Here is a 14,541-nt window from a genome sequence, read left to right on the forward strand (position 1 = left end):
AAAACCCAGCCCAAGAACTCTTGGTTCCCGGAGTCTGGGAGCAGCTTACTTCCGTGGGAGGCTAGAACTTGGAAGACAGATGGTGGGGAGCCCCCCCCAACCCAACCCTGGGAGGAGAGCGGGGAGGCGGCCGCCCCTCCCGGCCCCCATCCTCCTCTGCCCTCTGCAGCCAGGCGGGCGCATCCCCTCGGAAGAGAGAGGCCGGGCGGGGGCAAGCCCCGAGAAAAGGCAGGGGAGGCCGCGGCCCAGTTTAGGGGAGGAGGGGGAGGCCCGGGGCTCGATCGGGCCCATCAGCACCCTCCCAGAAGGTGGGGTCAGCCCTCCGCCCCCAGGAATCGGGCTCAGCTCGAGCGGCGGCGCGCCTCCGCCGCGGCGGCCTCAGTGGCCGCGCGGGCCGCGGGGCAGCGCCCGGATGGGCCGCGGCGGCGGGGGCGGCTCGCCGGCGGCGGCGGGCTCGGGGCGCGCGCGCGCGCCGCCGCGCCGCTTCTGCTTGCGCAGCAGGTAGTTGGAGTACTGCACCTCGGGCATGGCCAGCTTGAGGCAGGCCTCGGCGGCCGGGCCCGCGGCGCCGCTGGGCAGGTCGTAGCCCACGATGTCCACCTTGCGGCTGGGCTGCCAGGGCTGCAGCTGCTTGGTGCGGATCTGCGCGGCGGGCCGCAGCACGGGCCGCTCCCCGAAGCAGCGGCGCAGCAGGCGCTCGCGGGCCGCGCGCAGCTCGCGCGCCTCGCGCTCCACGCACGCGCGGCCCAGGCGCGCCACGCGGCGCCAGAAGGTGGCGTTGAAGTGGTCGTACAGGCCGGCGTCCAGCGCGTTCCAGGCGCGCGCCGCCCGCGCCAGCGCGGCGGGGATGGCCAGGCGCGAGCCCGCGGCGCGCGCGTTGAGCTTGGCGTAGAGCACGTCGTCCAGGTCCCAGGCCAGCAGGCGCCGCAGCAGCACGAGCGACTCGTCGAAGTACTCGGCGATCATGACCAGCGAGAAGACCTCCTCCACCTGGCGGATGAGGCCCGCCAGGTAGGCGGCGCGGTCGCGCGGCCGCCGCTCGGGGTCCGGGTCGCCGCCCAGGTCGTAGGCCAGCGTGTTGTGCGCGAACATGGCCAGCGGCTCGCCGGCGCGGTAGTAGGCCTCGGGCGCGCGCAGGAAGGCCTCGAGCGACGCGTTGGGCACGCGGCGGAAGGCCGGGCAGTACTGGTTGTAGTAGCTGAAGAGCGACTCGAACATCGCGGCCGGCTCGCGCAGGATGGTCACGTACACGGTGCCCGGCGGCATGAGGCGCGCCAGCTCGGCGCGGTCGAAGCGCAGGTGGCTGGCCAGCACGTGCGGCGGCCGCGTGGCCGGGTGCACGAAGTGCGCCGAGAAGTTGTGCGGGTAGCAGAACTGGTGCTCGCAGCTCGGGTGCGGCAGCGCCACGGTCAGGTTGTGGCGCTCGGCGAAGCGGAACAGGATGTTCTGCACCGTCGTGCCCGCCGTCTTGTGCGTCTTCAGGAAGGCCACGGTCAGGTGCTTGGGGCGCGGCGGCGAGGCGCGGTCGGGCGGGCAGCGAGGCGGGAACAGCTTGGGGTACCTGCGAGGGCGCGGCGGGGGGAAGGGGTGACGGAGGGGCGGGGGCCTGGCTGGGGGGACCCGCCCCCGCGCCCCCAGTCCCGGGACGGGGAGGGGGAGGGACCCCACAGAGCTGCGATGAACCCCGGGACCTGTAGGACCGGCTGGTCTGGATTTAGGCCACGTGTGAAGCTCCCCTCGGGGAGGGGTGGAACTTAGGTGGCTCGGGGTCCCAACGGGTAGGCGCACCACTTGGGAGAGTAATCTTGGTGGCTTTCCCTTTACGGTGGTGCGGGCAGCCTGCTGGGGAGTGGCCAGAAACTGTGGTCTGGAGGGGGCGAGGTGGCCTTCCAAGTGGCCAAGGCAGGTTCATCCCTGGCATACCATACGGCCCCCAGAGCACCACAAGGAGTAATTCCTGAGCGCAGAGCCAGGAATAAGCCCCGAGCGTCCTGGGCTGTGGCCCCAAAATTAAAAAAGAGGAACAAACTGGAGTCTTGGACAGCCACGTGTGGATTAGGGATGCTCTTGGCAGCGAACCCTGACTAGCTTGGCGACCCTCGTTGCTAGCTTGATTGCAGCCTTGTAAGCCAGGAGCTCCCCACTAGCTACACCTGGCCGGATGCCTGCCCTCCCCGCCCCCAAGGGAGGTCATCCACTTGATGGATTCAGCTGAAATTCTGGAGTAATGTGGTTATGCAGAAATGGGCACTCTGACACTGTGACATAAGAGAAAGGAGCTTCTTCTTCTTCTTTTTTTAAATTTTTTTAAATTTTTGGGTCACACCCGGCAATGCACAGGGGTTACTCCTGGCTCTGCACTCAGGAATTACTCCTGGCGGTGCTCAGGGGACCATAAGGGATGCTGGGAATTGAACCTGGGTCAGCTGTGTGCAAGGCAAACGCCCTCCCCGCTGTGCCATCGCTCCAGCCCCCGGGAGCTGCTTCTTTTTGTTTGTTTTGAGGCCACACCCAGGGATGCTTAGTGCTTACTCCTGGCTCTGTGCTCAGGAAGTAGTGCTGTGCTCTGGTGGTATTCAGGGGACCATGTGGGATGCCACGGATTGAACCCAGGTCAGCCACTTGCAAGGCAAGTGCCCTGCCTGCTGTACTCTCTCTCCAGCCTCAGAATTAGTCACTTTTCTAAACAGGACGTTATCCCTTGAGCATTGCCAGGGGTCACTTTTGAGCTCCCAAGGTCCCCAAAACGCGAAAATACAATAGTGTGCACCTCCCACCAATGGGAATAGCCTGATCAAAAGGGCCAGAAACAGCAAGAGCTTGCGGGGGTGTGGAGGGGAAGAAGCCGTCATTCACTGATGGGGGGGGGGGAGGATGCAAGCTGATTCAACCTCTGTGGAAAACAATACGAAGATTTCTCCAAAAATTAAAAATAGGGGCTGGAGCAATAGCACAGTGGGTAGGGCGTTTGCCTTGCACGCGGCCAACCCGGGTTCAATTCCTAGCATCCCATAGGGTCCCCCGAGCATCGTCAGGGGTAATTCCTGAGTGCAGAGCCAGGAAGAACTCCTGTGCATTGCCGGGTGTGACCCAAAAAGCAAAAAAATAATAAAATTAAAATAAAATAATTAAAAGACATTAAAAACAGATCAACCCTGTGTCCCATCAGTCCTGCTCCCGGGTATCTGTAGACACAAAGGTCCAAGGCAGTAACTCAAAGGGCTGGAGCATGTACTGCACATGCGGGATCCACACACTCGGTTCCAGATAGCGTATTCCCCAGAGGGTGACCAGGCTCCAACCGACTATAACTCGGAAATCAAAAACGAGGGCTGGAGCAATAGGACAGCAGGGAAGGCGGTTGTCTTGCTTGCGGCTGACCTGGGTTTGATCCCCGGCATCCCATAGGGTCCCCTGAGCACCCCCAGGAGTAATTCCTGAGTGTAGAACCAGGAATAACCTCTGTGCATCACCGGGTATGACCCCCCAAAAAAGTAAAAGAAAAATCAAAAGCGAAAAAACCCTCCAAAAACACCAGTTTGAGGGGCCGGAGAGATAGTAGAGTGGGTAGGTTGCCTTCCCTTGGTCAACCTCGGTTCGATCCTGGGCACCACATATGGTTCCCTGATGCCTGCCAGGAGTGATTCCTGAACACAGAGCACCACTGGAGCAAAACAAAAGCCCTGGCTCAAAAACCAAAACCAAACAAACACCACCACCACCACCACCAACTTGAAAAGGAATGTGCAGGCCCAGAGAGCTAGTACAGGGGTTAAGGTGCTTGCCGTGAAAACTGCCAACCTGGGTTCAAATTTCTAGCACAGGGGCTGGGGCAGTAGCACAGAGGGTAGGGCTCTTGCCTTGCACGCAACCGACCCAGGTTCCATCCCTGGTGTCCTGTATGATCTCCTGAGCCCGCCAGGAGTGATTCCAAGTGCAGAGCTAGGAGCGAGCCCTGAGAGCGCTGGGTAGGGGCCCCCTAAAACCAAACAAATTTCCAGCACAGCATTCATCCACTGAGCACTGCAGGGGCTCACTCCCGAGTACAGAGCCAGAGCACCACTAGGTGTGTCCCGCCACTTCCTGCACGGCGCACACACACACACACACACACACACACACACACACAAGACCTGAGAGAGAGCCTGTGGGTTTAGTGCAGGCTTTGCAGGCAGGAGGCCTGGGTTTAATCCCTGGCACCTTGGCACTCTGTGGTCCCCTGAACAGCACTGTGAGTACCTGAGCACTGCCGAATAACAAAGAACAAAAAGACTCATTCATGAAAAGATGTTTTCACGTGTATGATCATTGCAGCATTATTCACAATGGCCAGGATCTGGGGGGAGGTACCCAAGGACAGATGGCCGGATAAAGAAGATGGGTGATCATATTTATTTATTTTTGCTTTTTGGGTCACACCTGGCCATGCACATGGGTTACACAGGGGTAAGTCCTGGCTCTGCACTCAGAAGTCACTCCTGGCAGTGCTCAGGGGACCATATGGGATGCTGGGAATCGAATCCGAGCTGGGCACGTGCAAGGCAAAGGTCCTACCTGCTGTGCTATTGCTCCAGCCCCGATAGTATTTATCCGGAAGGAAAGATAAAGTCTCTTTTCTTACTACAACACGGGGGGAAATGCAGGGGTCCCGCCACGTTAGATAATAGAGTCTAAAGAAGCAAAAGCAGGGAACAGTCTCCAACGAAACCACCCTGATTGGCCACAGTGGAGCCTTACTGGGGTGCAGTTGACACTGTTGCACCCCTAGAGTGTATAAATTGTTTCAGAGAAACATTTTTGTTTATGCTTCTTTGAAAAGAAACATACCCAGGGGTGTGAAAGAGAGACAGCAGTCCCAGCCTTCATCAGGCTTTCTGTTTGCTCTCCCTCATGGGGGTGTTGGACTGCAGAGTCTCCGCCTGGGGCATCACCCCAGGCCCCATCTAAGGAGCTTCAGAAACACCCCTGAGATTTCCTCCAGTCACTGCCTTGGGCTCAGGAGTCTGTCGACACAGATGCCCCTTTGGAGAATCCACCAGCTCATCCATCTGGCCTGGCACCTTTCTTTCTTTCTTTCTTTCTTTCTTTCTTTCTTTCTTTTTTTGCTTTTTGGGTCACACCCAGCGATGCTCAGGGGTCACTCCTGGTTTTGCACTCAGGAATTACTCCTGGCGGGGCTCGGGGGACCATATGGGATGCTGGGAATCGAACCCGGGTCGGCCGCGTGCAAGGCAAACGCCCTACCTGCTGTGCTGTCTCTCCAGCCCCTTGCCTGGCACCTTTCCCTGGGCAGGCCGTGTAGGGAAAGAGGCTGTGGAGGCCATGAGCTGGGCACGACGTTGTTGAATCCATAGACAGGACCAAGGTCTGGTCTGATCATCACTAGGTGACAAGTGATGATTTGTCACACATGCTATTATCCCCATTTAATTTTTTTTGCCGGGGGGGGGGCGGGGGGGGTCGCTGGGGGGAGGATGGCGCCGCCCAGCGATTCTCATCTGTGCAGTGCTGCTCAGGCCCTGTGGTGCGAGGGACCACCTGGATCACCCCAGCTGTGCTTGGAGGCGTCCAGAGATGCGCCATGGGGGGCCAGCCCAGCTTGGGTGCCTCCCAGGCACATGCCTTCACTGACATGGCCTGGCCCCCCACTTCTCCCATTTCATAGGTGAAGAAATGGGCTCTGACCAATGAGAGGGCTTGCCCGGTCTGACAGATGCAGTGAGGCACCGTTGGGGGTCGCACTCAGGGGGAGTAACGTGGTGGGAAGACCTCGGGCTGCTTCGGGGATCGCACTGCCTAGGAGTTGGGGTCAGCCCCTCTGCCCTTCCCACGAGGACCACCAGGCCCTGCCCAGGGAGGTCTGTGGCTCCGAAGAGCACTTGCAGACCGGCGGGGAGCACAAAGGTGGAGCCATAGCACAGCGGGTAGGGCGTTTGCCTTGCACATGGTCGACCAGGGTTCGATTCCCAGCATCTCATATGGCCCCCCTGAGGACCGTAGGGGTAATTCCTGAGTGCAGAGCCAGGAGTGACCCCTGAGCATCGCCGGGTGTGACCCAAAAAAGCAAAAAAAAAAAAAAAAAAAAAGGTGCCCAGAAGGGAGTGGAAGGATTGGGGGCAGGGACCCTCCCGGCCCCGGGCCCCGCACCCGCCGTCCCCCGCCTCCTTACCAGCTGAGCTGCGCCCCCTGGTGGATGAGGAGGCTCACGGTGCTGCACCCGAGCACCACCAGCAGGATTTTCCAGCGGCTCATGGTCTTGGTGGCCTGCTGCAGGCGCTTGAGGACGGGTGGCATGGTGGGGGACCCAGCCCTGGTTCAGCCAGGGCCTCGCTAGCCAGGACTCCCTTCGCCGGCGCTCATGGGGGCTCCTGGGGCTCCGGCAGCAGGGCCAGCGTTCCCGAGAGGCCTGGCAGGAGGAGGAAGCCAACAGGTTTGCCGTGGGCAGAGGAGGTGGACGCCGGGCCCTGGCAGGGCGGCCGCAAAGGCGAGACCCGGGCTCGGGGTGAGAGCGAGGCCAGGGAAGATCAAATTCCTCCCTCCAGTCACCACAACCCTATCTCCACGTGGCTCCTGATAACTGGGTCTCGGGTGGAATTACAGGCAGGGCCACTCCTTCCCCTAAGCCCTGGTTCTGTGCCCGCCTGAAGGCGTCTTTGTCTCTGGCTCTGGTGGCCTTGCCTCAGCCCCTGAAGTGTCCGTGAGGGACCTCCCCATCCCCCCGGAGCCCTGGGTGGCTCTGTCCGCACTCCCCACAGCACGGAGCAGGCCCTGAGGAGTCTGACACGGGGCCGGAGCCACGCGTGTGTGCCCTGTGCCACCCAGGCCCTGTGCCATCCGGGCCTGTTGCACCCCGGGCAGGACTCATGGCAGGCACGCCCCAGGAGTGGGGGTCTGACCTGCTCCAGCCCATCCCCCAGTCCAGGTCCTGAGATATTCCCCAGGCTGCCTCCCCAGAAAGCCGCACTCCGCGTCCCTGCGGGGGGCTGGTGGGCAGAAAGGGGACACTTGACATCCCGAAACTCTGTTGGGGTCCCCTCCCCAGACACCTGAGACCTGCTCTCCTTGGCGGGGTGGCAGCAGGGGGAGGGCTGCCAGGGCACGAGGAGGAAGGGGGAGCTTTTGCACCCGGAGCAGGTGGGTCTGGGGCCCTGGCTGGAGGGGTGGCGGGGTGCCTGTCCCGAGGAGGCCTCTGGTGCCAGGGCCCAGCCTCCGACAACCCTCCAAAGGGGCGCAGAGCACAGCGCCGGTGGCCCGCATGTAAATGGAACTGGGCCACTCGGGTCCCAGGGGGGCTGCGGGGAATATGATAGCGGGAGTCGCTCGTTCTGGGGCCCTGAGCTTGGCGTCCGGTCCCCCTAATCCTGGTTTACCTTTAAACCTGTTTGGGTGGAAAGAAATCCCCGTTAGGCTTTTCCCTTCTTCCCGGGCTCTGAACCCACCTGGAGACGGGCTTAATCTGCTGGGGCCAAGGACAGGGTTCCAGCCACAGCGGACAGAGGAAGACCAAGGAGACCACGGGATTAGCCTCGGGAGGACGGCCCCCATCTGGGTGGGGTCTGCAAGAGGAGCTGGGGGCGCTCTCAGGACGCTGCCTCCTTCCCTGGCTGGCACCCCTGGCCTTGAGTTACTGAGGGCCCTCAGGAAGTTCCCCAAGGGGGCGAGGCAAGCTGCCTATTCCTGGCTCTGCGAAACTTGCAGGAAGCGTAGCTTAGCAAGTAGGTCAGGCCTAGGGGAAGCTCCCCCCCCCCCCAGGCCAGCTCAAGGGGCGCAGGGCAGTGACTCCCCGAAGCAGCCCCCGTGGGCGCCCGACTCCACATGAACAAGCACTGGTGATTTCTTACAGAATCTGCGGCCGCGGGGGTCCGGGGTGGTGCGAGCTCTCGGACCCCGGCGAGGCTGTCCCGGGGCCACCTGAATTGCCCTGGGCAGCCCCATCAGGCCGTTTCTCTCCACTCGCTGACTTGGACACTCGCCACTCAGGCTTCCACCTTCCTTCTGTGGAGAACGACCGTGGGCGGGAGCAGGGGCGCAGCTGCCACCGCATGTGAGATGTGGCCACCATCTGCACCTCCTGTCCCACTCGCTCTGAGCACCCCCCCGGAGAAAGGGGCCCCCACACCCTCCACCAGCTCACGGAAGCTGCCCCTCAGCTGTGCACGACTCTGGACATGTGTGGACCGAGCCCACGTGCTAGCTGGCCCTTGTCGCCCCCCCACCACCACATGGGCTGGGGGGGTGGTCTAGGCTTCTCCAGCAGGACAGGGTAACAGCCTCCTTGGACTCAGAACATCTAATTTTAGTCCGAACAATCTACTTCTCTGGGCCCTTGCAAATTGCTTTCCTTTCTCCAGGGAACCTTGGTGGAACTGGCCCCCCTTGACCAGAGCTCTGAGGACCCCCCTGGGTGCCAGAGAGCCCCTTCCGTAGCCCCACCCAGTTCCAGGGCGCCTAGGGGTGCATCTGGAGGATGCCCTGGCCCCGCACCGTAGCTCGGCTGCGACCCGGAGCCGGCTTCCCAGAGGAGGGCTGGGAGGCAGGGGCTGGGAGCGGACTCCAGAAATGAAGGGGCCGCGGGCCGGGGTGCAGAATAGTAGCCCCGGCGCTCAAATCTGTCTAGTCCCCTCGTTTCTTCGCCAGACCCCCTCCCAGACAGCCACCTCCGCTCATCCCTGCCACCTCTTCCTCCTCCTCCTCTCACTAGCCCCCAGTCCCTCAATTGCACCCCAGCCTCCCGAGATGTGGCCACCCTAGGAGGCAGCCAGAGCCCCCCCAGCCCCCCAGCCCCCCAGGCCCCACTCCTGCTCGGCGGGCAACCAGCCGCCCATCCCCGTCCGTCCGCCCCGCGCCCCCGCCCCGGGCCGGCCACTGCGGTACTCACGCCGCGCGCTCTCCTCGGCGGGCGGGCGCGGGGGGCGGGGGGCGCCGCTGCCTCCCGCCCCCGTTGTCTGGAGCCGCGGCGGCCCGGAGCGCGCCCGGGCCCTGTGCGCCCCCGAGCCCCGCGCGCCCGGCCGGGATCAGGTGGCGGCGCCCGCTCCGTGCGGCTCCCGGCTCTGCCCGCCGCCGGCCCCCAGCGCACCGCGGCCCGGAGGCGGGGCGGAGGCAGGGGCTGCGCTCGGGGGAGGGGCGGCCGGGGGGTGGGCGGCGAGGCGGGCAGCGCCGCGCGCGGAAGGGCAAGAACGTGCCCGATGCTCCAGCATGACTGGCGTGCCGGGGGGCCTCTGCTCGCGGACTGGGGGGCGGGAGGGGAGGGACACGGGTCCATCCGCCAGCAGCAGCCCCCCCCACTCCGATCCCCTCCTCCCCCGCCCCTTCCCCCCTGCACCGGGGAAGCGCGGCGCTTCCAGCCTCTCCTTTCAGCCCGGAGGTCCCCCCACACTCCCCCCCAGACCCGGCCAGTCTCCCCGCCAAGACCCGACACCCACTCACTCGTGCCCGGAGCTCCGCGGTGGGACCCGGCGGCCCCCAGGCCCACCCGGTCCCGCTCTGCCCGCGCCGCTGCCGGCGGCTGTTCCGAGCAGATTCCCGCGCCGCCGTGGGGGTGGTCCCGGAGCTCCTGCGGCTTTCCGAGCCCTTAGGCCCCGCCGCCAGGAGCCCGGCAGCCGCGCCTCCTCCCACGCCCGCGTGCCGAGCCGGCGAACACCCAGGATAAATGTGGTCTAGACCCAGCTGTGGAAGGAGGGTTAGCCTCAGAGCAGACGCCGCCACGGCGAGCACCGAGGCTGGTTCTCGCCGTGCAGAAGCGCCTACCTGCTTCTGCTGGGCGAGCGGGCGACGGGACTGGGGGATGTGAGGCCACAGCCTTCCGTGCTCTTGGGCTGTTCTTGGTTCTGGGCTCAGGATCATCCCCTGACCGTTTTGGGGGGACCATATGTCGTGCCTGGTATCAAACCAGGGTTTGGCACATGCAAGGCAACGTTAACCGCTGTACTGCCCCAAGATCGGTAATAAAATTGTCCTCTAACATCACTGTCACTGTCCTGTTGATCATCGATTTGCTCGAGCAGGCCCAGTAACGTCTCCATTGGAGACTGTTGTTACTGTGTCTGGCATATCGCACACATCACGGGGAGCTTGCCAGGCTCTGCCGTGCAGGGGAGATGCTCTCGGTAGCTTGCCGGGCTCTCCGAGAGGGGCGGAGGAATCGAACTCAGGTTGGCCATGTTGGCTGCGTGCAAGGCAAATGCCCTACCGCTGTGCTATCCCTCCACCTGTCCTGGGCTGGAGGGATAGCACAGCAGGTAGGGCGTTTGCCTTGCATGCGGCCGACCCGGGTTCGATTCCCAGCATCCATATGGTCCTCTGAGCACCGCCAGGAATGATTCCTGAGTGCAGAGCCAGGAGTGACCCAAAAACCAAGGGGGGGGGGTCCTCTAACATGTCAATCAATATTGATCATCGCCCTTGTTGAAACATCTTTTTTTTTTTCAGTGCCACACCAGGCAGGACTCAGAATTTATTCCTGGCTTGGTGCTCAGGGCTCCTTATGTGGTGCCAGGTATTGAATTCAGGTTGGCTGCATGCAAGGCAAGCACCCTACCCACTGTACTATCTCCAACCGGTGATTTTTTTTTCTTTCTTTTTTTTTTTTTTTTGCTGAGGGGGGCACACCTGGCAATGCTCCAGGGTTACTCTTGTCTCTGAGCTCAGGGATCACTCCTGGTGGGGCTTAGGGAACGCTGAGGATTGAACCCAGGTCAGCTGCATGCAAGGCAAGTGCCCTTCCTGCTGGACTGTCTCTCCGGCTGGCCCATCACTCTTCAGTGGCTTTTCCTTAACCACAAGGGTCACCGTTCTTTATTTCTCTGACTTGCTCTTGTTTCTTCCCTGCAGCGAACGAACCTGGCTGTAGGAATGAGTGTGGCTTCAGTCTTGACTCACCGTTTCCCACCATCCCAGGCACAGAAAGCCCCTCACTCAGTACCTGTTCTCACCGGCTGGTAAGGCACGGATCAGATCGGATTTGTATTCACAGCTCAGCCCTGGGGCAGGTCAGCTTTATTTATTTATTTATTTTTTTACTTTTTGGGTCACACCTGGCAATGCACAGGGGTTACTCCTGGCTCAGCACTCAGGAGTTACTCCTGGCGGTGCTCAGGGGACCATATGGGATGCTGGGAATCAAACCCGGGTCGGCTGCATGCCAAGCAAACGCCCTACCCGCTGTGCTATCTCTCCAGCCCCCCTTTTTTTTTTTAAGTTGTTCACAATAATTTGTTACATTCAATATTCCAACACCAGTCCCACCACTGTTACACCTTCCCACCACCATTATTTTGAATTTTCCCAACCACCACCCAAGCCTGCCCCAATAGCAGGCTCTAAACAATTTATTTTGTATGTCTCGTTATGAATGATCTGCTAAAAATGATTAAAAGAGGTTTCCTTAGAAGAAAGCACGCAGGCTGTCTCTAGATGAGAACTGCACCTTTGGGGCCGGCGCAGCCTCCAGACAGGCTGTGTCACTTGCCAAACCCCAGGCAGGCTGCCTGGGAGCCTCTGGGGACCCCAGAGTGGCTTCTCACACGCCCTCAGGGCAGCCTCGCTCTGAGGTTCCCACTACAGTCAAGACCTAGAGGTGGAAATAAAGGAGGAGTCTGGGTCTTCCATTCCATGCTCATCTGCAGGTCCGAGGGAGGAGGCCCCTGCCCTGTTTGGGTTCCAGCTCTTAGGATAAAATAAGGCCCCGTTTGGCCAGGCTCTTTCTGGCCCTGTCAGCCCTTGTCAGCTCTTAGTTATCAGTTTCAGAAAATCAGGTGCACGCCAGCCCCCCAACCCCCCCTTATTCATACCTTAGGGCCTCCTCCAGGAGCTCTCTGATTACAGGGATCAGAAAGAAATTTCTTTTGGGTCCAGAACAGTTTCCACGTGAGTGGGCAACCAGGCTGGAGAGAAGCACACCCCTGCAGGCTTCTCTGTCCTATCTGGGTTCAGTTTCTCCTCTGGGTGACAGGAGATTGGGAATGGGGGGTGCGGGGGTGGCAGTGGCAGAGAGTGAAAAGGTCAAGATTTGGCGGAAATGGGGGCTGGAGAGAAAGTACAGCCGGTAAGAGGCTCGCCTTGCAAGTGGTCAGCCGGATTTGATCCCCGGCAACTCATGGTCCCCTGCGCAGTCCCCCTCCCCTTGGAGTGATCCCAGAGCACAGAATCAGGAATTAGCCCTGAGCCCTGCTGGGTGTAGCAGTAGAGCATTTCCGTGTTGGGACAAGGAGGTCAAGGGACCATCTTGGCCCGGGCCCCCACTGTGTCTTTCCTAAGTCTTTCCTGGATCCTCATATTCTGTTGTGGTTGCTCAGTGGACAGGAGCCTGTTAGAGAAAAACGGAGAGATGTGCGGCATGTGAAGGCATGAGATGACTGCTGTGTTGCCCAACCAACGCTGAGCCTGGCTGTCAGCACAGGGCCCAGCTAGGGGCAGGGCGGGAGGGCAAAGACCTGCAGGGTCAGAAAAGGGACAGGTGGGGGCTGGAGCCATAGCACAGCAGGTAGGGCGTTTGTCTTGCACGCTGCCAACCCGGGTCGACCCGGGTTCGATTCCCAGCATCCCATATGGTCCCCTGAGCACTGCCAGGGGTAATTCCTGAGTGCAGAGCCAGGTGTAACCCCGTGCATCGCCAGGTGTGACCCAAAAAACCAAAAAAAAAAAAAAGAAAAGGGACAAGGGACAAGGCGGGTGGTCAAGGGGTACCCGCCCCCGTGCACCGGCTTCCGGAGGGCTAGAGAGGCATGGCAGGGTCTGCCCCCATTTGCTTTTTTGAGACAAATATAGAAAAGAGTAGGACGGGAGCGATAGCATGCACAGCATGTAGGGCACTTGCCATGCAAGCAGCTGACCTGGGTTTGGTCACGGGCATCTCATGGTCCCCAAGCATACCTAGGAGTGATTCCTGAGTGCAGAGCTAGGAGTAACCCCTGGGCATCGCTGGTATGCCCCCTGCCCCCCACCTCCAACAACAACAAATGCAAATTCTGTCGTGGGAACTGCACCGTTTACTGCCACCCCTCCTGCCCGGTAATCTTCACTGAGAGCGTCCAGGTTGGGGGCGACATGGTCCGTCTCCGTTTTGTTCTTGAGGGTGCGGTTTGGGCAGAAGGTGGAAGCTTGAACACACCCTGGAGTTCCAAGGAAAGAAAGTTAAAGTGGGAGGGAAAAGACTTCGCAGAGGCTACATCTGAATCAGCCGGGAAGGTGGAAAAAGGGGCTTTATTAGTGTTGCCCTTCCCCCAGGTCGGCAGCTGGAGCTCAGCCCGGGCGGGCGGGCTCGGCTCCGGACCCGATCCCCTTTCAATCCATTCATCCATGGCTGGGCCGGGGGCGGGCGGGCAGACAATCAGACACTGTTTTATCACAGGCATCGGCTGCATCTCCCGCTTGGCGCCCGCAATGCGCGGCCACCGGGGGAATGGGGCCCCCGGGAATTCCTGGGAACTCAACCATCCCGGCCTCTCCAGGGCACCTGGGCGCCCCGCTCCGCCGCGCGGCGAACGCGCCGAAGCCACGCCCTCGGGGCGGGGCCGGCTCGTCCTACAGCCCCGCCCCCACGGTGGCTTCCGCGAACTGGCGCGCGCGCGTGGGTAGGCGCCGCCGCACCCAGGTGGACTACAACTCCCAGAAGGCCTCGCGACCAGGCGGGCTCGCGTCGCCGGCGAATCAGGCTTCCCCATCGGGGCTCCCTCGCCACGGCCTTCCACGCCGGGGGGCGGGCGTGACGTGCGGCGCGGCCGGAAGTTCCGGGACGCGGGCCTGGGCTTCCGGGCTCGGCGCGCGCCTTCCTGCGGCTAAGATGGCGGCCGAGCATCCCGAGGCTCCGAAGGGGGAGCTGCAGCTGCCGCCGCCGCCGCCCCCCGGACACTATGGCGCCTGGGCTGCCCAGGAGCTTCAGGCTAAGTTGGTAGAGATCGGGGCGCCGATCCAAGGTGAGGAGCAGTGAGAGGTCTGGAGCGGGCGGCGCCGGCCGGTTTCCCCGGAGACCCGGGGCGGGGGGCGGGCCTGTCGGCCCGGCTCGGGCCCGCGGCTCGGCCCGTCTGACCTGCCCGCTGGCTCCTGTGCTTTGCCCAGCAGGGAGTCGCGAGGAGCTGGTGGAGCGGCTGCAGACCTACACCCGCCAGGTGAGCGCGGGGGCGGGGCGCGGGGGCTTCGGCTTCGCGTCCGTCCGCACGTGTCGGTCCTGCCCGCCGCCCCGCGTCGCTTTCGTGCGCGTGAGCGACCCGGCGTGTCGTGGGGCCACCGCCCTGGCGCTGACCGGCCGCCCTTTCCCTTGCAGACGGGCATCGTGCTGAATCGGCCGGTGCTGAGAGGCGACGATGGGGACAAAGCGGCGCCCCCGCCCATGTCGGCGCAGGTAAGGGGGGAGCGGCGCCGGGTTTGGCCGCGCCCGCCTTCTCCGGCGTGACCTGTTGGTCCTTCCTGTCCACGCTCAGATTATCTGATGGGCGCGGAGGTATCGCGACAAATCAAACACGAACTGACTGTTAAAGAATAGTCTCCGCCCCTCTCGGAGAGCCCGGCGAGCTCCCCGTGACATATTCGCTTTATGCCAGACAC

General features: G+C 62.1%; 2 protein-coding genes across 5 annotated transcripts in view; one reads left to right on the forward strand and one right to left on the reverse strand.

Annotated features, from left to right (window-relative positions):
• Window positions 1–378: 378 nt before the first annotated feature.
• On the reverse strand, window positions 379–8,990 carry GAL3ST3 (galactose-3-O-sulfotransferase 3). Its single transcript, XM_056131573.1, has 3 exons — window positions 8,879–8,990; window positions 6,170–6,406; window positions 379–1,561 (listed from the first exon to the last, which is right to left on the reverse strand). Exons 2-3 carry the CDS (start codon window positions 6,292–6,294, stop codon window positions 379–381), a joined length of 1,308 nt encoding a protein of 435 aa, XP_055987548.1. The 5' UTR covers window positions 6,295–6,406; window positions 8,879–8,990.
• Window positions 8,991–13,744: 4,754 nt separating this feature from the next.
• SF3B2 (splicing factor 3b subunit 2) overlaps window positions 13,745–14,541 on the forward strand; it is a 151,070-nt gene continuing 150,273 nt past the window's right edge. For 2 of the 4 annotated variants that reach the window (XR_008794956.1, XM_056131963.1), the window contains exons 1-3: window positions 13,746–13,913; window positions 14,056–14,105; window positions 14,261–14,338. Coding sequence is in view for 3 of the 4 variants with exons in the window: in XM_056131963.1 (XP_055987938.1) it covers window positions 13,781–13,913; window positions 14,056–14,105; window positions 14,261–14,338 (261 nt within the window). In the remaining variant the exon portion in view is untranslated. Of the gene's footprint in view, window positions 13,914–14,055; window positions 14,106–14,260; window positions 14,339–14,541 lie in introns of all 4 variants that reach the window. The other 2 variants (XM_056131965.1, XM_056131964.1) reach the window with 2 other exon arrangements.

Source organism: Sorex fumeus, unplaced genomic scaffold (assembly GCF_029834395.1).
Source record: "Sorex fumeus unplaced genomic scaffold, SorFum_2.1 ptg000093l, whole genome shotgun sequence".
In the NCBI taxonomy this organism is placed as follows: Eukaryota; Metazoa; Chordata; class Mammalia; order Eulipotyphla; family Soricidae; genus Sorex; species Sorex fumeus.

Excerpts from the sequence above, each read along its gene's own strand:
- GAL3ST3 (XM_056131573.1), bottom strand. The coding sequence starts at position 6,294 with ATGCCACCCGTCCTCAAGCGCCTGCAGCAGGCCACCAAGACCATGAGC. Across the intron at positions 1,562-6,169 it reads CAGGGGGCGCAGCTCAGCTG|GTACCCCAAGCTGTTCCCGC; the intron begins GTAAGGAGGCGG and ends GCGCCCTCGCAG.